Source organism: Microcaecilia unicolor, chromosome 3 (genome assembly GCF_901765095.1).
Source record: "Microcaecilia unicolor chromosome 3, aMicUni1.1, whole genome shotgun sequence".
NCBI lineage: Eukaryota > Metazoa > Chordata > Amphibia > Gymnophiona > Siphonopidae > Microcaecilia > Microcaecilia unicolor.
In genome coordinates this window covers 232,970,081-232,993,910 of record NC_044033.1, presented here as the reverse complement: position 1 = coordinate 232,993,910, position 23,830 = coordinate 232,970,081, and the positions used below count along the sequence as shown (strand labels likewise).

Here is a 23,830-nt window from a genome sequence, read left to right as displayed (position 1 = left end):
ATATGAGGCTATGCAGGATTTAATTACTGTACAATGTGCTACTCCAGATTCCAGTCTCAGGGTGTCTATATCCTATTTCTCCTGAGGAATTGGAGAAGTTAAAATTGCATAAGGTGGATGCCTTAAGAGCTGTAGTAACTGAAAAGATCACCTTTCCTGTAGAGGGAGATACAGCTCTCAAGATTTATGTGTGTGCCTTAAAATTATCATTTGAGATTTCTGCCTCATCTCTTCAAGCATCATTGTGCAGTTCTTGTGCTCCTAGAGCGTGTTTGTGTTCAGAAAGCGATTGATGCTATCTGATTCTGTCAGTCAGGCATCCCTAGATTTTCCTGCTATGAAAACTGGCTTGGTATATCTGGCTAATTCACTATGGGATCCTATTAACGCTTCAGCTAAGCAGATAGCCTTAGAAATAAAATAATAGCCAGATGTTTGTTATAACTCTGCTTTGGCCAGCAGATGCTGCTTCTAAGCAACGGCTTACTAAACGGCCCTTTAGAGAAAAACTGTTTTTTTTTTTGTGAACATCTGGTGATATTAGTTAAGGACTTAGGGGATTCAAGAACTTTCAAATGTACCTCCAAAAACTATATGAATAAATTTCACCAAAAATGTACAATTGAACACAAAAGCTACCACTACCTTTTCTGCATCAAATCTATCTCTTCAAAAACTCTATGAATTACCACATGAACAATAGATGCCCTCTCAACATTGCATAACACTATTGTAACTACTCCAAAATGTAAATTGTAAGCTACTTTGAACTAAAACTTGTATTTGGATAATAGTGGGTACAAGAATGCATAAATAAATAAATAAACTCAGCGCTTGCTGGAGGACAAGCCTAAGGTCTCAATTAGGTCCAACCAATCTTGTCTTCGGCTAAAGGACACTAAAAGCAGTGGCATAGCTAGGGGGGCAGAAGGGGGAGCAACTGCTTCCCTAGCTAAACTTGTGCCAGCGCCTATTTTTCACACGGTCCATCGTGCCTACGCAGTTAGCTCTCCGTTTCCCCCGATGTCACAACCTGGCTATGCTTATGACTAAAAGATATAGGCCTGAATGGGCTCCTGTGTATCAAAGACCTAGATATCAGCAAAAATAGTCTTTTCATTCTGATCAGGGAAATTATGCCCAGATCACAAGTTCTTCTCCAGTCTCTCATCTTTCGTAGTGATGAGGTGCCGATCCACTCTTCACAACAAGTCATAGGAGGAGTGGTGTGGAGGCTTTGAGCCTGGCAACCTGTGTTTGATTCGCACTGGAGATACTTGTGACTTTAGGGAAGGCACTTTAACCCTCCATTGCCCCAGGTACAAAGATTGTGAGCCTTCTAGGAATAGAGAAAGCACCTGCATATTATGTGTACAGCACTGGTTATGTCTTGTAGCACTATAGAAATGAGTAGTAGTAGTCTCTCTCCCAGTTTTACGAGGAGTGGACCAAAATTGTCAGACCCAGTGGGTTCTAGACATTATTAGAGAGAGTTATATATTAGAGTTCTGCTCTCAAATTGCAGATTTTCTCTTTAGAGTCCCCTGTGCAAGGCCTTGCAAAAGACAAGGGCAGTGCATTCACTCTACAAAGCTTGGGAGAGGTCCTTCCTTTTCCCTCTCATGAACAGGGCAAGGCCGTTATTTCACTTATTTTGTGATTCCGAAGAAAGTGGACTCTCTTCAGCCGATCCTAGACCTCAAGCTGGTGAACAAGTCTCTGCGAGTGAAGTATTTCCACATGGAAAACTTGTGCTCAAGTATAGCAGCTGTGTGGCCAGGGGAATTTCTCATGTTTACTTGATCTCAAGGAAGCTTACTTTCTCATTCCCATTTGACCCCCTCACAGCGTTTGTTAGAGTTTGCAGTTCTAGAAAAGCACTTTCAATTTCAAGCAATGCCATTTGGTCATGGTGGTTGTAGCTGCTTTCCTCAGAACAGAAGGAATTGGGGTTCAACCCTGCCTAGATGTCTGGCTGATCAGTGCCTCGTCCTTCAAGAAAGTATCACTGTCACATCTCGGGTGATATATTTCCTGTAATTTCTAGGCTAAGTGATCAATTTTCCAAGAGCCAGTTGGATCCCTTGCAATCTCTGGACTACTTAGGAGAGCTGCCTATTAGTTCAATGGGTAGAAAAACATGTACCCATGATTTCTACAGCTTATATTACTGGACCTTATGCAAGCAGATTTTCTGAGCTGAAACTCTCTCGATCCATGAGAATAGGAGTTGTCGACCAAAGTCTTTTAGATGATTACAGAGAAGTGAGGAATTCCTGTCATCGATATGATTGCCTCCCATTGCAATGCAAACGTTTCTTGTTTTCCCAGTAAAAGAGAGCTCGGTTCAGAAGGGATCAATGTGTTTCTCCAACCATGGCTAAGGACAGATATACTTTACATCTTTCCTTCCTGGTCAATGATAGTGCTCCACAGAGTTCTGGTTCATCTGAGCTGGATCATTCTGATAGTTCCAGACTGGCCCTGACGGCCTTAGTATGCAGATCTAATGTAAATTCTCATAGACAAGCATTTTTGGCTTCCACTTCTTTAAGACTTGCTCTCTCAGTGACAGGTATGAATGGAGAATCCATCTCTGTTTGGTCTTATGGCTTGGCTCTTGAAAGGTCAAAGTTGAAGGGCTATTCTGAAGATGTGATTACTACTCTCCTTCAGGACAGGAAGCATTTTACTTCCTCAGCATACGCACATATTTAGAGAGTTTTCAAAGCTTGCAGAAAGAGCCATCTCTCTCTTTGTCTGCCTTGCCTCAAATTATAGTTTTTTTGCAAGAAGGTTTTAAAAAGGGCCTAACGTATAATGCCCTTAGAGTTCATGTGGCTGCGTTGAATTGTTTTTGAGGGGATCTTTTAAATTCCTCTCTGGTTGCTCATCCAGATGTAGTCTGTTTTCTAAAAGGTGTCAACTATCTTAAGACTCTTATTGACTTACACATGCATTCACTCTGCAGCTCCTCAGTACCTCTCCACTCTTATCTCTCCCTACACTTTTCCCCGTGAACTCTGTTCACTGGGTAAATCTCTCTTATCTGCACCCTTTTCCTCCATTGCTAGCTCCAGACTCTTCCTTCTGTCTTGCTGCACCATATGCCTGGAATAGACTTTCTAACCCTTACTCGACCTCATCTCATATAAACTGTCCACGGACCAGAACCTAACAATAACAGAAACTGAATGGACAGAAACACCATGGACGGACCATTACAAACTAAACCTATCCCTAGAATGGCAGAAAAAAGGTTCACTCCACATACGAGAACACACATCCTACACCACGAGAGGCCAAATAGACGCGGAAATATTCTGGAAACAGATATACAATAATGATTGGACAACACAAACGGACTCCATATACTACCTCTCAGAATGGGACAAAAGATGTAAACACATATTAGACGAAATAGCACCCTTATGAACAAGAATCTCACGCAGACACAACTCGATACCGTGGTTCAACGAAGAATTGAAAAGATTAAAAACACAATCCAGAAAATTTTAACGTGCATAGAAAAAAATAAAAGATGAGCATACACGCAACGCATGGAAACAATTACAAAGAAAATACAAATACGCAATAAGACAGACCAAAAAGTCATACTACAAAACTAAAATAGGGCCAGATTACAAAGACACGAAGAAACTATACGATCTCGTGAACAAATTACTAGACACAATGCCGATCACCACAACCAATACTGACATACCATCTGCAGATAACCTTGCTAAATACTTAAACGAAAAAATTGCAACCCTACGCAAAACGCTACCTCAGGACAACACTGACATCGATAACTTAATCAATGAACTGGACCCATCCCCTGAGGAACACCCAGCGGACCGAATCTGGTCAAATTTTGCTCTCCTCACCGCCAATACAGTCACCCAGGCAATTAAGAGGTACTCCATGCTTCAACAAGGTACCTTCCCAAAAGAAAAAGGCAACATCCTACTCACCCCCAATACCAAAAGACACCAAGAAATAAACAAATGACATTACCAACTACCGTCCAGTAGCATCTATCCCACTGGCAGTCAAATTAATGGAAGGCTTGGTAACCAAACAACTTAATGATTACATAGACAAATTCACAATACTACATGAATCACAATCAGGATTCCGCCCCCTACACAGCACCAAAACAGTATTACTTATTCTCTTAACTAAATTCAAGCAGGAAATAGCAAAAGGTAAAAGTATACATCTCCTACAATTTGGCATGTCCAGCGCATTCGACATGGTCAATCATAAAATATTACTAAGTCTCCTAGATTACTTCGGAATCAGCAGAAATACATTCAAATGGATCAAGGGTTTCTTAACCACAAGAACATATCAAGTGAAAGCTAGCACAAATATATCATCACCTTGGAAACCAGACTGTGGAGTACCTCAAGGATCACCATTATCACCGATCCTTTTCAACCTCATGATGATCCCACTAGCCAAGTCCTTATCCATTCAAGGCCTTAACCCATTCATATATGCTGATGACGTCACAATATATATCCCCTACAAACACGATCTAGCAGAAATCACCAGTGAAATCAAGCTGAGTTTGAACATCATGGGCTCATGGGCAAATGCATTCCAATTAAAACTCAACACAGAAAAAACACACTGTCTCATCATCTCATCCCAATACAACACATATAAACCCACAAACATAAACACCCCAGGTTATACTCTTCCTATCGCAAACAGCCTGGAAATTCTCGGAGTAACAATCGACCGGAACCTCTCTCTATAGAACCAAGCAAAATCTACCATAAAGAAAATATTTCACTCAATGTGGAAACTTAAACATGTGAAACCATTCTTCACCTGGGCTCCCTCACAGAAGACATCAGCCATGCATATAACTGCTATATGGTGGCGGTCAGGTCCTTAATCTCCTCCGTTTCTGGGATGTCCCGCACCTGCACATTATTGTGCCGGATACAGTTCTCCAGATCTTCAACCTTATATAAAAGATCCTAACTCTTGGAGTTCTGCCACTGACCTCTGAGCTGCCGCCATGTTATTCTCACAATGGTCCACCCTTTTTTCTACTTGATCGATATGAGAGCACAGGCTTGCAAGATCAGAAGCTATGTCCATTTTTAACTCCCTGAACCAAGAGTGCAAGGCTGCCACTGTGTCACCCCTGCAAGGGTCGTGTCCCCATCTGGTGACGTGCTACCAGTAACCTCCGAGATTGCCTCCTGCGTTGCAGATCCACATGGCCCATGCGCTGCTCCCTTCTCTCTCAATTTAGCTGGAGTTCAGCCCTTGCTGCTTCGATTTCTTAATGCCACCTGTCCAGTGCTCTTATAGCCCTGCGATATGCTCTAGATGGGATTCAACAGAAGAGCTGTGTCACTGCGGGGGAGGGAGAATTGCTTCGACTCTGCCAGAGCCCAGAAATCAAGCAGCCATCACCTTCGGTGACATCCCTTCTTCTCCATTTCAAAAGTTTTTAACTAAGCATTGATTTCTTGTATTTGAAGGAACTTTACTTTTAATGTTGTATTTCTTGCTGCTGTGAACCGCTTTGGACTCAATTTGTTTTGGCTAAATATGGTCTAAAAATGTTAATATTAGGTTAGATTACAGAAACCGTGTTTCATGAAATCCAAGTAAACATCAGTGGTTCAGCAGAAAGAGGAAACATGCTTCCCTGAGGAACAAGGTTCCAGTCTAAAGGAAGTGTCCACATCAAATGAGCCTAGGACTATGGATTTTGTAGTGATGATGGAACAGGATCACATCTAGGCCCTAATGAACAAATGGACTGCAGATCAGTATGGTGTGGTGGCTGCCCTATTTCATTCTGATACATGTCATGCCTTTTCAGATTCTCAATCTTGAACATTTTTTGCCCACGGATACAGTAAAACAGGGGTTGACATGTCATTCAGGAAATCATACATCTAGGTTCTCTGGGCCCTTCAGATGTCAGATGCTAAATCAACCTTCTGGAAATGAATGCTCTCCTGAGTGCCAACTTCTTCCAGAAATTGAGAAACCAACAGAATTGCCCTGAAATAGGGCATACATGAAGTTAAGGTTCCCAGCCTGGGTATATTCACAACACATTGGATTTTTTTTAGGTTCTAAGCAGGATTTAACAGGGTGAATGGAAATGGGTATACAGATGTATGGAGAAGTAGCCTAGTGGTTAGAGCACCAGGCTTGACATCCCAGAGGTGCCTGGTTGGAATGCCACTGCTGCTTTTTGTGATCTTGGGCAAGCGACTTTTCCCTTCATTGCCTCAGATACCAACATTAGGATTGTAAGCACTCCAAGGATAAGGAAATAACTAGTGTACCTGAATGTAACTCACCTTGAGATACTACTGAAAAAAGTGTTAGCAAAATCCAAATAAATAAAGATACATGGAGTCAGTAATAGTTCTTGGTATCATTTGTGCTGGACCGTCCCTAGTGCCGGTCGCAAACAGTAAGTCCAGTTCATAGACAGTACAGGTGTTAAAGGATGGCATATGCAGTACCGTAGCATGTTGTTAGGCAGTCTTCAGGGTAAGCCATCTCTCAAACTGCAGGCTACCCTTGATAGTACTCTCTTATTAATTGTCTCTTAGTAAGCTCTTCTTCAGTCTGGGGGTCATGACTGCTGATCCTTGCATCAGGCTTAATACGAAGCCCTATTACTTATATAGATCTGCTTTTACCAGTGCTGCCTGGTGGTTCACATTGAGCAACTCAGATCCACTCTTGGCACTTGTCTATTATTTTTAATCTTTTTAAATTAATTATACTTGCTCTGTTGTCTGTGGTGTTTCATCTTGGTAATACTCCAGTGTAGTAAAGTAGTATTGTTGCTGTATTAGTCCACATGAATGCACAGAAATAAAGACTAATAAACCAAAAATGTGATATCTTTATATTGGCCTGACTTAGTACATACCTTGACCAGCTTTCTGGAGCTAAAACACTCTTGTTCAGATCAGGACAAAATGAAAAATGAATGGCTCATGCATTTGAGAAGTTGGCTTTATTGGAAGAGCCATCAAGCCTGTCTGTGAAAAGGAACAATACTATGTGGTGCCATTCAACAAAAGAGGACGAGATAGAAATAACTGCCTGAAGTACTCTAAAAAGGTGAAGACAACGGTTTCTCAGTGGTAGTTTGGAAAGGGAGAAGGGGCTTCTGGATCACCAGTGGGGCAGTGGAAGGAACTATGTAAGTGAAATGACCAATTGATAAAAATTTTAATGATCCAGAGATTGATATTCAGGTAGGAGGACTCCTACCTGATTAAATCACACTAACAGGGTGGGTCTTGTGTTGATAGTCAGTGACACTTTCCACTGAATATCAGCAAAGAACACCATAGCACTCTCTTTTTAATGTGTGAGTGGGCCAGGAGTGGAGAGAAGATGGAGCTGGGAGTTATACGGGCACAGCTCATATTCAGTGCCGGTGCCTAGAAAACTGACCACACTTATAGCGTCCTAACTTTCCCAGATAGCTATACAGGTATTGGCATTGAATATCGGTAGTGCTCAGATAACTTCTGGGAGAAGCCAAAAGCCAAGATATTCCATGCCAGTGCTTAGAATATCGGTAGTGCTCAGATAACTTCTGGGAGAAGCCAAAAGCCAAGATATTCCATGCCAGTGCTTAGAATATCGGTAGTGCTCAGATAACTTCTGGGAGAAGCCAAAAGCCAAGATAGTCCATGTCAGTGCTTAGAATATCGGTAGTGCTCAGATAACTTCTGGGAGAAGCCAAAAGCCAAGATAGTCCATGTCAGTGCTTAGATGTGGGCCAGTACTGAATATCTGGATCTAATTCAGTCCATGGCAGCCAGCATATTTAAAAAAACAAAAACAATGGCTGCCATTGGCTGAAGATTGCATGGTCAGAAATTAGTGATTAGTACTGTTGAAACAAATCTAGATCTTTACACAGCATATGAAGCTGTGTTTTTATATGTTCATATGTCATTTGTATGCACGAATGACAGTCTGATTAGAAGCTTAAACTGCCTGCCAGGCGGTGACAAACCTTTAAAGCTGTGAAAGAAGGAAGATGAATATCTTTGGGGAAGTGTAATGGTGGGAAAGAAATGCAAATTAAAATATGCAAGAAATAATTTTTTTAATAAGTTTCACTGCTTTACATCCTAGTCTGAGAGCTTTGCTCATTCCATTGATTTGTTTCCAATTTGTAAACATCTACTTTCCTATTACCTTTGGTGGGTGTATTATTCCTTCATTACCGAAGAGGAGGGGGAAGCAAGTGGCTTTTTCCCGGCTGGGTTCGGCAGGAACCGATTACCAGCTTTATGATGCCTTCATCTTGGGGCATACTGGCTGGCCCGATGGAAAAGGGCCTTGGGAGCCAAGTTTCGCTCAGCCCTGCTGGACTGGCACCTCCGTAGCCATGAAACCCTCTGGTGTCAGGCTTGCGCCAGACTACGAAATTTACAATGCCTGACATGTTTAGTGGCATGCTGAGGGAAGTGAGTCAAGTCCTTCAGCCAAGTGGAGGTTTGATAGAGGGTGTGATGGGAGAAGGGGCTATTCCAGCTGTCACTCCCTTGATGTCACCCTCTGAGGTGACCCTTGGATAGTGCTGGACTCCATCTACAAAGTATGCACAGGAATTTTCCTCTCAAGTTCAGCAGCATTCACAAAGGATTGCCAAGTGTGAAGAGGTGATGACGACCCAGGCGGATAAGTTGAATTTATTAGATTCTTGAATCCAGAAGTCTGAGCATTCAGATGACTTTGGTTCAAGATAAACTTAAACTGCTGCAAAAAAATAGAAAATTTAGACAGTTTCACTAGACGTTTAAATTTTCCCAAACGTTTGACTGTTACACCTAAAGACTTATTTTATAGGTTCTTGAAAGAAAAAGTTAAGTACTCTGGTTCTGGACTTCCACCATTACATAAAATATATTATTTGCCAGTTCCTAGATGTACTAGTTTGCCTGCTGATAATTCTTTGATAGAAGTGTCTTCTGATAATTTTATTATAACTAATGTCTTTGAAAGTTTGGTTGAGGAAGTTGTTTCCAGATCTACATTGCTTGTGACTTTTGTGTTTCAGTAGGGTAAGAACGCACTATTGCGCCTCTGTTTTAGGTCCTCTGAAGTTCTTTTTTTTATGGGAAAATTCCTATCTTTCCGGACATTTCCAAGTAGACTCAAACTAGGAGGAAGAAAAATTTTTTTGTTGTTACATTTGTACCCCGCGCTTTCCCACTCATGGCAGGCTCAATGCAGCTTACATATACAGGTACTTATTTGTACCTGGGGCAATGGAGGGTTAAGTGACTTGCCCAGAGTCACAAGGAGCTGCCTGTGCCTGAAGTGGGAATCAAACTCAGTTCCCCAGTTCCCCAGGACCAGAGTCCACCACCCTAACCACTAGGTCACTCCTCCACTAGGCCACTGACTTTGAAGCAGCAAGTTATTTCCTTGGGGGTTAAATTTCAATTAAGGTACCTGTGTAAATGCTTGATCTATTTGGATCAGCATTCATATGTTTTCTATGATCCTTCACCGCTTCAATTCTTTCTTGAAGGTAGAGGAGTAACAGTGCCATGATGGATGTGAGAGAGTTTTTCTTCTTGAAGTTCAGTCATTTATAATACAGGGGCGTCCACTGTGTTATATTATTTAGTAATTTGGAGTGGAGGAGTGGCCTAGTGGTTAGGGTGGTGGACTTTGGTCCTGGGGAACTGAGGAACTGAGTTCGATTCCCGGCGCAAGCAGCTCCTTGTGACTCTGGGCAAGTCACTTAACCCTCCATTGCCTGCCGCATTGAGCCTGCCATTAGTGGGAAAGCGCGGGGTACAAATGTAACAAAAAAAAAAATATATATAGTACTCTTTTTAAAAATTGAATTGTGATTTATCCCTCTAATGTGGTCTGATTGTTTCAGTTATTATTACTTTATTACCTATTGACTGACTGAGGTTATTTGAATTATTTATTGAACATCTGTATCTTTATTCAAAATTCTTTTGATGTTTATTGAAATTTGCAAATAAATAAAATCCTTAAAATTACAGCAAAATACATTTTTGAAGAATTGAATAGCATCACCCCTGTCTTTAAAACTCCTGTCTTTTAATGGCTTGCTTGCAGGTCGATCTCCCCATGAGAACCTGGTTCCATGTGATGTGCTTCTGCTGCGGGGAAGGTGCATCGTAGATGAAGCCATGCTAACTGGTGAATCAGTGCCACAAATGAAGGCAAGAAATTATAATGTTGCTTCTAATATCATTTGTAGTCCTCATGAATGTCAGTTTAATGTTTCATACATTTGGAAAGCCAGATAAAATCAATGCATTATTGAGTAGGTAAGACTTTATGCTCATCTCCTTCAACAGAAAAAAATGGGGGACATCAAAATGCAAAAAGGCCTGTGTTTTTTAAACTTTGTATTTGTAACATGGAGGCTGGGAACTAGAAGTTGTTTAGTCTGACCTTAGTAGTGAGTAAATTAGTGGAATCGCTGCCAAAACAGAGGATATTGCAATTTGTTGAAGGTCTAAGAAGCTTATGGAAGGGGCATTTCCAGTGACAGGCTCAGGGATTGCTCTTTTGTCTGGTTCTTTTCACAATTTTGTGAGTGATATTGCAAAAAGGCTCTGGAGAGGACTGGCTTTTTGCAGATGACAAAACACATACTGGAAGGTGTGGACAGCATGAGTACAAACTTAAAAAAACCTAAGGAATGGCAACTAAAAAATGCATCGTCATGCATTTGAGAACAGTACCGTTTAGGTGATAAAGTTATGTACACAAAAGGAGAGTGGAACCTGGTACTGCTACTACTACTTATCATTTATATAGCGCTACTAGATATACGCAGCGCTGTAGACTGGACATGAAGAGACAGTCCCTGCTTGACAGAGCTTACAATCTAATTAGGACAGAAAAACAGGACAAATAAGGTATAAGGGAATTATTGAGGTGGGAATGATAAAACATGGGTACTGAACAAGTGAGTAAGGGTTAGGCGTTAAAAGCAGCATCAAAAAGGTGGACTTTTAGCCTAGATTTGAAGATGACCAGAGATGGAGCTTGACGTACCAGCTCAGGAAGTCTGTTCCAAACATATGGTGCAGCGAGATAAAAGGAATGGAGTTAGCAGTGGAGGAGAAGGGTGCATATAAGAGAGATTTACCCAGTGAACGGAGATCTCGGGGAGGAGTTTAGGGAGAGAGGAGTGGAAAGGTACTGAGGAGCTTCAGAATGAATGCCACATTGAGCCTGCCATGAGTGGGAAAGCGCGGGGTACAAATGTAACAAAAAAAATGCACTTATAAGTCAATAAGAGGAGCTTGAACTGTATGCGGAAACGGATAGGGAGCCATTGAAGTGACTTGAGGAGAGGGCTAGTACAAGCATAGCGACACTGCGGAATGTGTTGTGCAACAGAATTTTGAACATATTGAAGGGGAGAGAGATGGATTAGTGGGAGACCTGTGAGAAGCAAGTTGCAATACTATAAGCGAGAGGTGATTAGTGTGGATAAGGTTTCTGATAATGTGCTTAGCAAGGAAGGGACAAGTTTTGGTGATATCTCTATATATAAAAGGCAGCACCAACGTTCTAATGAAGCCTCCAGCCGGAAGTGTGAAGCTGCAGAGATATCCGGTTTCCCCATGAGTGTCTGCCCCGCCCTCGCTCTCTCTGTAACACAGTGAAGGAAAACACAGCAGAGCAGGAAATCGCTCTCTTTGTAACAGTGAAGGACTGGAGGAGGGAGGGGAGAGAGGGCAGACGCCTTCACTCTCTCTGTAACACAAACAAACACAGCACAGCAGGAAACTTAACACTGAAGGACTGGGGGGGGGGGGGGGGGGGGGGGGGGACGGAGAGCAGAGGGGAAGGGAGAAAGGGCAGAAGGCAGGGACACACACACTCCCACATGCACACTCTGAAGAAAACCTTGCTAGCCCCCGTTTCATTTGCATCAGAAACGGGGCTTTTTTACTAGTAAAGAAAGAAAGGACAGGTTTTAACAGTCTGTTGAGAAGGAGAGAGAGGAGTCAAAGATGCCCCTAAGATTACAAGCTGATGAGACAGGGAGAATGAGAGTGTTATTCACAGAGATAGAGAATGGAAGAATGGTAGTGGTCACATCTGATCTTAAGGTGGCTGAACAGGTAGGTAAGATGACAGCAAAAGCCAGAATGTTTGTTTATTATGCAATTTTTATGCTGCCTAATTTATAGAAAAAGTCTAGGCGGTTTTCACAAAAATACAAATATAAAGGAAAAGAACTCCAGTGAGGTCAGCAGGAAGAAAATGATATTGCCCCGGGACCTCTCTGAGCTCCTTCAATATCCTGGGGTCGATCCCGCCCGGTCCCATGGCTTTGTCCACCTTTAGATTTTCAAGTTGTTCATACACACTCTGTTCCATGAACGGTGCTATATCCACTCCATTCTCATATGTACTTTTGCCAGTCAATCGTGGTCCTTCTCCAGGATTTTCTTCTGTGAAAACAGAACAAAAGTATCTATTTAGCAAATTTGCTTTTTCTTCATCATTATCTACATAGCGTTTCGCAGCATCTTTCAGCCTCACCATTCGCTTTTTAGTCTTCCTTCTTTCACGAATATACCTGAAGAAATTTTTGTCACTCCTCCTTACCTTTCTAGCCATTTGTTCTTCCGCTTGCGCTTTCGCCAGATATATCTTTCTCTTGGCTTCTTTCAGTTTCATCTGGTATTCCTCTCCATGTTCCTCTTCTTGAGTGTTTCTGTATTTCAGGAACGCCAATTCTTTAGCAGTTCCTCATAAGGTAGATAGGGATAGACTTAAAGGTCTAAATATCTAAACCTTGGAAGGAAGATGAGACAGTGTAGATAGTGGCATATGTATAACATTAAAGGTATAAATGAAAAGGAGGCATGGCTCTCAACAGAAATAAGAACATGAAAACAGTTCTCTGAGGACAAGCAGACTTATTCAATCTCACAAGTGGGTGACACCGACCTGCGTCGCCCGGTCTTGGACTTATAACAAGTATACGTAGATCTTTGTGGAGCGAGACATACTCCACCGCACATGCGCATGTGCCTTCCAGCCTGCCATGAGAACGCAGTCTCCTCAGTTCTTTTTGTACCTCTTCAATTGGGGGACAGGTCTTCCTTATGCGTATCCTCCCATATCTCTAGTGGGGAAAACTTAGTTGAAACTCAAGCAAGACCGCGGAACTACGATTGATTTCACTGTACTTGCTGCGGCAGATACGACTCCCTCTTCTTTTTTTTTTTGTTATATTTGTACCCCGCGCTTTCCCACTCATGGCAGGCTCAATGCGCCTTACATGGGGCAATGGAGGGTTAAGTGACTTGCCCAGAGTCACAAGGAGCTGCCTGTGCCTGAAGTGGGAATCGAACTCAGTTCCTCAGTTCCCCAGGACCAAAGTCCACCACCCTAACCACTAGGCCACTCCTCCACTCCATTCAAAATGTTTGCCTAAGGTTGTCTCTTTGTTCCACCTTAATCAGGATATTACACTACCTATATTTTTCCCCAAAACACTTTCATCATCTGCAGAATCTACTCTTCGTACTTTGGATTGCAGAAGGACCCTCCTTTTCTACCTCAACAGGATAAAACAACATAGGTAATCTTCACAGCTTTTCCTTTCATTTCACCAAAAAAATATTGGGTCAGTCCGTCTCTAAATTTACTCTACTGAATGCATCTCATTCTGTTACCAACCTACTACCACAACTATGATTTATTGCAAAATCTTTATTACAAACTACACAATTTATATTAAAATATTATGAACATGTAAAATCTCATACATATAGTGCTGTTGCCCACACCTCATAAACATCATCAAAATACCCTTTACAATAAACTAATAATAGCCCGCAACCCTTCTGCTCAACAGAGTAGAGGAAAGTCTCAAAAGTCTTCCGACAACTTATCAGGTGAAATCCACTTTGCTCCGCACCAAACTGACAAGGTGCAACCGTTATTTGTCCACAATGTGATCCGTAATCAGTGGGCCATAGTCAGTATATCACACTGTTAAGTCACCTTCAAAGTTGTAGCAATCCCCAAGATACTGTGTACAGTCAGGTGCCACGGTGTTCTACTAAATGTACCCAGGGCAATCTTGACACTCGAGCCAGTCTTAAACATTTACCGAACCCAACATGGTCTGTGTTTCGCTCATCAAGGTGTCATCGGAGATCAGATATATAAATACATAACAGTCACTATAACATTCCCCATCCCTCATACAATTCCACACAATCCCCCAAATCAGCAAATATAATATTCAAACTAAACCTTGTAATATCTCATGGACAAGCAGGCAGTTGAAAACTCCACACCAGGCTCACATACCACACAGCAGGCGATCCAAAAGACGCTCGCACATGTGTATGGAGCCTGCCGTAAGTCCAGCATTTAAATAACAGATGCAACAAACTACCTACACACTCAGTCAGTCAACTTCTTTGTTAAGGCCATGAAGTGTCACTGTGTTCCAAGCAAAAATAAATCGCTGTTTCTATTTCTCCTAGGCCCTGCCACTAGACACAAAACTAGAAATTTCAAAGCAAGAAGAGAGTGACATGTTTCCATCCATTGAGACACCAGGGGGGCTTCTATCCGCTGTACACGCAGATTGCTTAAGTGTTGAGCTATTCGAATCCCATATACACACTGGATCGAATTACAATCCGTGTGTGAATACAATTTGAACACTCGGCCCTCAGAATGTGGTATTGTAATTTCACTGACCTGTAGCTCATACTAACAATACGTACAGGGCTCACAAGCATAATGTCCCCCTGACTGACCATCACTGGAACTCAAACCATTAGATTCACACTTAAATAACGCCTCCCCCAAGTTCCTATCACATGTATATGCAAACACAGGCATACCTTGAAGCTGGGAGTGTATGGACAGAATGGACCAGTGCTTCTCTTCTTTGGGTAAATCTCTCTTATCTGTACCCTTCTCCTCCACTGTTAACTCCAGACTCCATTCCTTTTATCTTGCTGCGCCATATGCCTTTTTCCATAGTTCCAATCCCACAAATAAAATCCCCTCCCTCTCCCCAACCCAACTTGAACAGCACTGCAATGACTTCAATAATGGTGACGAACCAAGAAAGTAAATTATTATAATAAAGCCCTTGATATTGAAATATCTCGTCATCGCACATAGGGTGTTCATATGCAAAAGATGCCTATGTTTTTTAGCTGTGAGCTTAAACATAAGACAACAATAATCCACTTTGTTGAAAACCTGAGCCACTGAGGTTACTGTAGTTTATTTCCAGTGCTTAGCCTCTAATATCCGAGCAGCTGTGTAAATGTGAGAGAAAAATTGGTGGAGCTCCTTCTTGATTCCCGGCAGCCGTACACTCAACAGGTAGGTATCCAGTTTAATAGTGGGAAGCCCTGGAGTGCACTGAAGAAGTTGAAAATGAAGAGCAGTCCAAAAGTTTTGATTTTTAGGACATGTCCACCATATGTGCCAAAAAGTGCCTGGACCCCCGCATTGACGCCAACAAGCTGTTGATCGCATCTTAAATATTTGTGACAATCTATGAGGTGTAAAGTACCACTGATATAACATCTTATATCCATTTTCCACCAAGGGTGTGGCAACAAGTGTTTAAATATTTTTGCCCATTGTGATGGTTCATATGTAGACGATAGCATTGATTCCCACTTTTTTTGATGGGGATGTAGTGGTTGAAAACTATGTAACTGAGGTTGATAAATTCTGGCGATCCCTCCTCTGCCAATACCTGATCGCAGTGCACTTTTAAGTTCCATTTCTACCAATATTAACTCAGATTTAGTTCTACGATGAATAAAGTCTTTTATTTGCATGTAATGATAAAAATCTCTTTCTAGTAGACCATATTCCTCTTTCAAAACTTCAAAGGTAATGCATTCCCCATCTTCCCATAACTGACCCACCCACAGAGGGAAGATGCCGCCCATCTTTGATATGTCGGGTCAGTTTTACCTGGGGGGAAACCCGATGTGTACATGATGGGGGTTATTAAATGTTAGTGACGGTCAGAAAACATTTGGGTTCTATACATCACCCAGGTCTCCAGCATTACCCCAGTCTGACCTCCCACCTGTGCTAATATTCCACACATTCTCCGAGGACAAGCAGGCTGCTTGTTCTCACTGATGGGTGTCGTCCACGGCAGCCCCTCCAATCGGAAACTTCACTAGCAAAGGCCTTTGCTAGTCCTCGCGCGCTCATGCGCACCGCGCATGTGCGGCCGTCTTCCCGCCCGAACCGGCTCGTGTTCGTCAGTCTTCTTTTGTCCGTGCTCGGTACGGTCGTGTTTTCGCCGTGTCGTGCCCCGCAAAGTCGACCTCGCGCGTTCTATTCGTGTTACTAAAAAAAAACACACGCTCTGTGTGTGGAAAGGGACTTCGGTCCTTTTTTCCCGATATTTCCAGCTTTTTCACCCTGGTAAGTTTTCTTTCGTCATCGGGGTAGGCCGCTTTTAGGCCTCGGGTCGAAGTTTTCTTCCCCTTGTTTTTGTGGTGCCTTTTCCGCCATTTCGACTTTTGATCTCGCCGGCGTGATTTTTCTGCCCATGACATCGAAGTCTCCCAGCGGCTTCAAGAAGTGCACCCAGTGCGCCCGGGTCATCTCGCTCACTGACAGGCACATGTCGTGTCTTCAGTGCTTGGGGGCTGGGCACCGCCCGCAGGCCTGTAGTCTGTGTTCCCTTTTGCAAAAGCGGACTCAGGTAGCGAGATTGGCCCAGTGGAACGTTTTGTTCTCGGGCTCTTCGTCGGCATCGGCACCGGGGGTATCGAGTGCATCAACGTCTTCAGCGTCCAGACCTTCATCCTCGGCCGCCAGTGCATCGAGTGCATCGAGGCATCGACCCTCTGCATCGGCGCCGAGACATCGGACAGCTGCGTCAACGTCGGTGGTACCGGGACCTCGTCTGCTGATGTCGTCGGACGGTGGTGCTTCGTCTGGAGTGCAGGTGAGGGCTGTCCATTCCCCTGCTGGTGGCGGTGAGCCTTCGGGTGGGTCTCCCCTTACCCTGAGGGCTCCTGCGGTACAGCCCCCCCCCGAGACCGACCTCCTTCGGCCTCGGCCCCGAGGAAGCGACGTCTGGATTCTACGTCCTCCTCGTCGGTGCCGGGAAGCTCCGGTGACATGCTTCGTTCCAAGAAGTCGAAGAAGCATAGTCACCGGTCTCCTTCCCGTATCGGTACCGAGAGCTCTGGGTCGCCGAGGGAGTCGGCACCCAGTAGGCATCGGCACCAAGAGGACCGCTCACCCTCTGTTCAGGAGGTGTCGATGCTCTCCACTCTGGACAGCCCGGAATAGCCTCCATGCCCGGAACAGGTTCTGACGTCGACGCCTGCATCGACCTCCATGCCTTTTTCTGCAGCCGCTCTGAACGAGAGCCTCCGGGCCGTTCTCCCAGAGATTCTGGGAGAGCTGTTGTGCCCTACCCCTCCGGTACCGGTGGTGCTTGCGCCACCGGTACCGTCGAGCATGGCGCCGGCTGGTCCATCGCCCGGGGTGAGGTCTCCGGTGTCGCTACCGCGTGCGGTACCGGCTGCTGTCGCCTCCCAGGAAGGCTTCCCGACTACGTCGGCGGAGGGAGCTTCGCCGATGCGGGCGAGGGAGTCTACCTCTCGACGCCCCCATCGTGGACGTGGCTCCACAGAGTCGAGCCGGGCGCGGTTGCAGACACAGGTCCGTGAACTTGTGTCTGACACCGAGGGTGAGGCCTCGTGGGAAGAGGAAGAAGACACCAGATATTTCTCTGACGAGGAGTCTGAGGGTCTTCCTTCCGATCCCACTCCCTCTCCTGAAAGACAGCTTTCTCCCCCCGAGAGTCTGTCTTTCGCTTCCTTTGTCCGGGAGATGTCTACGGCCATCCCCTTCCCGGTGGTTGTGGAGGACGAGCCCAGGGCTGAAATGTTTGAGCTCCTGGACTATCCTTCTCCACCTAAGGAAGCGTCCACTGTACCCTTGCACCATGTCCTAAAAAAGACATTGCTGGCGAACTGGACCAAGCCTTTAACTAATCCCCACATTCCCAAGAAGATCGAGTCCCAATACCGGATCCATGGGGACCCAGAGCTGATGCGCACCCAGTTGCCTCATGACTCTGGAGTTGTGGATTTGGCCCTAAAGAAGGCTAAGAGTTCTAGGGAGCATGCTTCGGCGCCCCCGGGCAAGGACTCTAGAACCTTAGACTCTTTTGGGAGGAAGGCCTACCATTCTTCTATGCTCGTGGCCAAAATTCAGTCCTACCAGCTCTACACGAGCATACACATGCGGAACAATGTGCGGCAGTTGGCGGGCTTGGTGGATGCGCTCCCCCCTGAGCAAGCCAAGCCTTTTCAGGAGGTAGTCAGGCAGCTGAAGGCGTGCAGAAAATTCCTGGCCAGAGGGGTGTATGACACCTTTGATGTTGCGTCCAGGGCCGCTGCTCAAGGTGTGGTGATGCGCAGACTCATGGCTGCGTGCCTCCGACCTGGAGAATAGGATCCAGCAGCGGATTGCGGACTCGCCTTGCTGTGCGGATAATATTTTTGGAGAAAAAGTCGAACAGGTGGTAGAGCAGCTCCACCAGCGGGACACCGCATTCGACAAGTTCTCCCGCCGGCAGCCTTCAGCATCTACCTCTACAGGTAGAAGATTTTTCGGGGGAAGGAAGACTGTTCCCTACTCTTCTGGCAAGCGTAGGTACAATCCTCCTTCTCGACAGCCTGTGGCTCAGGCTAAGCCCCAGCGCGCTCGCTCTCGTCAGCAGCGTGCGCCTCAGCAAGGCCCCTCGGCTCCCCAGCAAAAGCAAGGGACGAGCTTTTGACTGGCTCCAGCAGAGCATAGCCGACATCCAAGTGTCAGTGCCGGGCGACCTACCAGTCGGGGGGAGGTTAAAAGCTTTTCACCAAAGGTGGCCTCTCATAACCTCCGATCAGTGGGTTCTTCAAATAGTCTGGCAAGGATACACCCTCAATTTGGCATCAAAACCTCCAAATTGTCCACCGGGAGCTCAATCCTACAGCTTCCAGCACAAGCAGGTACTTGCAGAGGAACTCTCCGCCCTTCTCAGCGCCAATGCGGTCGAGCCCGTGCCATCCGGGCAAGAAGGGCTGGGATTCTATTCCAGGTACTTCCTTGTGGAAAAGAAAACAGGGGGGTGCGTCCCATCCTAGACCTAAGGGCCCTGAACAAATATCTGGTCAAAGAAAAGTTCAGGATGCTTTCCCTGGGCACCCTTCTCCCCATGATTCAGAAAAAAGATTGGCTATGCTCTCTGGACTTGAAGGACGCCTACACGCACATCCCGATACTGCCAGCTCACAGACAGTATCTGCGATTTCAGCTGGGCACACGTCACTTCCAGTACTGTGTGCTACCCTTTGGGCTCGCCTCTGCACCCAGAGTGTTCACCAAGTGCTTGGCTGTAGTGGCAGCGGCACTTCGCAGACTGGGGGTACACGTGTTCCCATATCTCGACGATTGGCTGGTGAAGAACACATCCGAGGCAGGAGCCCTGCAGTCCATGCAGATGACTATTTGCCTCCTGGAGCTACTGGGGTTTGTGATAAATTACCCAAAGTCCCATCTTCTCCCAGTGCAGAAACTCGAATTCATAGGAGCTCTGCTGGATTCTCGGACGGCTCGCGCCTATCTCCCAGAGACGAGAGCCAACAACTTGTTGTCCCTCGTCTCGCGGGTGCGAGCGTCCCAGCAGATCACAGCTCGGCAGATGTTGAGATTGCTGGGCCACATGGCCTCCACAGTTCATGTGACTCCCATGGCCCGCCTTCACATGAGATCTGCTCAATGGACCCTAGCTTCCCAGTGGTTTCAAGCTGCTGGGGATCTAGAAGACGTGATCCACCTGTCCACGAGTTTTCTCAAATCCCTGTATTGGTGGACGATTTGGTCCAATTTGACTCTGGGACGTCCTTTCCAAATTCCTCAGCCACAAAAAGTGCTGACCACGGATGCGTCTCTCCTGGGATGGGGAGCTCATGTCGTTGGGCTTCACACCCAAGGAAGCTGGTCCCTCCAGGAACGCGATCTGCAGATCAATCTTCTGGAGTTGCGAGCGATCTGGAACGCTCTGAAGGCTTTCAGAGATCGGCTGTCCCACCAAATTATCCAAATTCAGACAGACAACCAGGTTGCCATGTACTATGTCAACAAGCAGGGGGGCACCGGATCTCGCCCCCTGTGTCAGGAAGCCGTCAGCATGTGGCTCTGGGCTCGCCATCACGGCATGATGCTCCAAGCCACATATCTGGCAGGCGTAAACAACAGTCTGGCCGACAGGTTGAGCAGGATTATGCAACCTCACGAGTGGTCGCTCAATTCCCGAGTGGTGCGCCAGATCTTCCAAGCGTGGGGCACCCCCTTGGTAGATCTCTTCGCATCTCGAGCCAACCACAAAGTCCCTCAGTTCTGTTCCAGGCTTCAGGCCCACGGCAGACTGGCATCGGATGCCTTCCTCCTGGACTGGGGGGAGGGTCTGCTATATGCTTATCCTCCCATACCTCTGGTGGGGAAGACTTTGTTGAAACTCAAGCAAGACCGAGGCACCATGATTCTGATTGCTCCTTTTTGGCCGCGTCAGATCTGGTTCCCTCTTCTTCTGGAGTTGTCCTCCGAAGAACCGTGGAGATTGGAGTGTTTTCCGACCCTCATCACACAGGACGAAGGGGCGCTTCTGCATCCCAACCTCCGGTCCCTGGCTCTCACGGCCTGGATGTTGAGAGCGTAGACTTTGCCTCTTTGGGTCTGTCAGAGGGTGTCTCCCGCATCTTGCTTGCTTCCAGAAAAGATTCCACTAAGAGGAGTTACTTCTTTCTATGGAGGAGGTTTGCCGTCTGGTGTGACAGCAAGGCCCTAGATCCTCGCTCTTGTCCTACACAGACCCTGCTTGAATACCTTCTGCACTTGTCTGAGTCCGGTCTCAAGACCAACTCTGTAAGGGTTCACCTTAGTGCAATCAGTGCATACCATTACCGTGTGGAAGGTAAGCCGATCTCAGGACAGCCTTTAGTTGTTCGCTTCATGAGAGGTTTGCTTTTGTCAAAGCCCCCTGTCAAGCCTCCTACAGTGTCATGGGATCTCAATGTCGTTCTCACCCAGCTGATGAAACCTCCTTTTGAGCCACTGAATTCCTGCCATCTGAAGTACTTGACCTGGAAGGTCATTTTCTTGGTGGCAGTTACTTCAGCTCGTAGAGTCAGTGAGCTTCAGGCCCTGGTAGCCCAGGCCCCTTACACCAAATTTCATCATAATAGAGTAGTCCTCCGCACTCACCCTAAGTTCTTGCCAAAGGTTGTGTCGGAGTTCCATCTGAACCAGTCAATTGTCTTGCCAACATTCTTTCCCCGTCCTCATTCCTGCCCTGCTGAACGTCAGCTGCACACATTGGACTGCAAGAGTGCATTGGCCTTCTACCTGGAGCGGACACAGCCCAACAGACAGTCCGCCCAATTGTTTGTTTCTTTTGATCCCAATAGGAGGGGAGTGGCTGTGGGGAAACGCACCATATCCAATTGGCTAGCAGATTGCATTTCCTTCACTTACGCCCAGGCTGGGCTGGCTCTTGAGGGTCATGTCACGGCTCATAATGTTAGAGCCATGGCAGCGTCGGTAGCCCACTTGAAGTCAGCCACTATTGAAGAGATTTGCAAAGCTGCGACGTGGTCATCTGTCCACACATTCACATCTCATTACTGCCTGCAGCAGGATACCCGACGCGACAGTCGGTTCGGGCAGTCAGTGCTTCAGAACCTGTTCGGGCTTTAGGATCCAACTCCACCCCCCGAGGGCCCTGTTTGTTCTGTTCCAGGCTGCACTCTCAGTTAGTTGGTAAATTTTTTAGGTCAATCTCAGTTATGTCCTCGCCGTTGCGAGGCCCAATTGACCATGGTTGTTGTTTTGAGTGAGCCTGGGGGCTAGGGATACCCCATCAGTGAGAACAAGCAGCCTGCTTGTCCTCGGAGAAAGCGAATGCTACATACCTGTAGAAGGTATTCTCCGAGGACAGCAGGCTGATTGTTCTCACAAACCCGCCCGCCTCCCCTTTGGAATTGTGTCTTCCCTTGCCTTTGTTTTGCTACATATGGGACTGACGAACACGAGCCGGTTCGGGCGGGAAGACGGCCGCGCATGCGCGGTGCGCATGAGCGCGCGAGGACTAGCAAAGGCCTTTGCTAGTGAAGTTTCCGATTGGAGGGGCTGCCGTGGACGTCACCCATCAGTGAGAACAATCAGCTTGCTGTCCTCGGAGAATACCTTCTACAGGTATGTAGCATTCGCTGTGTCGGCAAAGGGAGCCAGGGAATGGCCCAAAGAGGGGTATCCCCCAACAAATGTTGATCAATATATGTCCATAGTTTAGAGACTCCCTTCTGCCATATTGCCACAGTTTGGAGTAAGGCTGCCCTATAATACAGTGCAAATTTAGGGACCCCCATTCCACCATATCTCCTAGATTGATAAAGGATATTCCGGATTACCCTTGGTGGGGGGGGGGGGGGGGGTCTCTTACATCAAATAAAGGTGAAAACATTTCTAGTAAGGGATCTAAAGAGTGAGAGTGGTATATATTAATTGGCAAAGCCATGAAAAGATACATCAATTTGGGCAATAATTCCATCTTCACTGCTGCTATTCTCCCCACCCATGACAAACGTAAACCACCCCATCTCTCCAATTCCATAAACAGTTCTTTTAGTTTAGGTAGAAAATTCTCTAAATATTTCAGCTGCCTTTGGGGTTAAATTAACACCCAGGTATCAATAGAACACTGGGCCCATTGAAACGGAAATTGTGCCTTTATGGACAGCTGCATCTCTGGGGGAAGTCTTATAGGTAATACCTTAGATTTCTGGAGATTAATTTTGAATCTTGAAACTTTACTATAAGTTGTTAAAATATCCATAATTGCAGAGAGTGAGATTTGTGGGTTAGCTAGCATGAGGCGCACATCAGCAAAAAGCTTAATTCTAGTGTCTTGATCTCCCACCCGGATCCCCTGAACTAATGGGGATTCTTGGACAAGGCAAGCAAAGGGCTCCATTGAGAGGATGAACAGGAGTGGAGAAATGGCACAGCCCTATCAAGTGGCCCTAAAAAGCTCAAAAGATGAAGTATATGTGTTACTGATTTTTTAACTGGGCCATTGGGTAGTTATATAGGGCCTGTATACGATGCAGAAGAGGCCCAGAAAATCCTACCTTTTTCAGGAGTGTGAAAAAATAGGGCCATAAGACCCTATCAAAGATCTTCTCTGCGTCTAATGACAGAAACACCACTGGTTCAGTTTGAGTTTGTGCTCTATCAGTCAAGTGAAGCGCTCTTTTGGCATTGTCAAAAGTTTGCGTATTCTGAATAAAACCTGCCTGGTCAGCATGAATTAAACATGGTAAAACCACTTCTAAATATTTTGGTGAAGATTTTGTAATCAGTCTTTAGAAGTGAGGTGGGCCGATAAGAGCCACAACTCTGTGGGTCCTTCTTAGGCTGTATCTTTTGGGGTTGGGGGGAAAGAGGGGAGAGAAGAGGAAGCAAGGGAGGGATAGGGGGTAGGGAAGGGAAACATAGAGGTTAGGTTTTTAGGACAGCGAATTAGGATAAGGGTTGTAACTGTGAAGTAGGGGTAAACTGGGAAAGGGGGGAAAACATTTTGTTAAAGTTCAATGCTAGATATGCATGATCTTGTTTAGAAATGTTGTTAAGGACTTTTTGAACCATGTGACTCTGTACTTTATTTTCTAATAAAAATGATTTAAACATAATGTAATACCTGCCAGTCTCTACGATA

At 45.5% G+C, this 23,830-nt stretch overlaps 1 protein-coding gene across 1 annotated transcript in view; it reads left to right on the top strand.

The window, feature by feature from the left end:
- The window catches only part of ATP13A1 (ATPase 13A1), a 343,318-nt gene that overhangs the window by 119,437 nt on the left and 200,051 nt on the right, over nucleotides 1-23,830 (top strand). Inside the window, exon 7 of the mRNA XM_030197562.1 lies at nucleotides 10,126-10,232. Within this exon, the coding sequence (XP_030053422.1) occupies nucleotides 10,126-10,232 (107 nt within the window). The remainder of the gene's footprint in view (nucleotides 1-10,125; nucleotides 10,233-23,830) is intronic.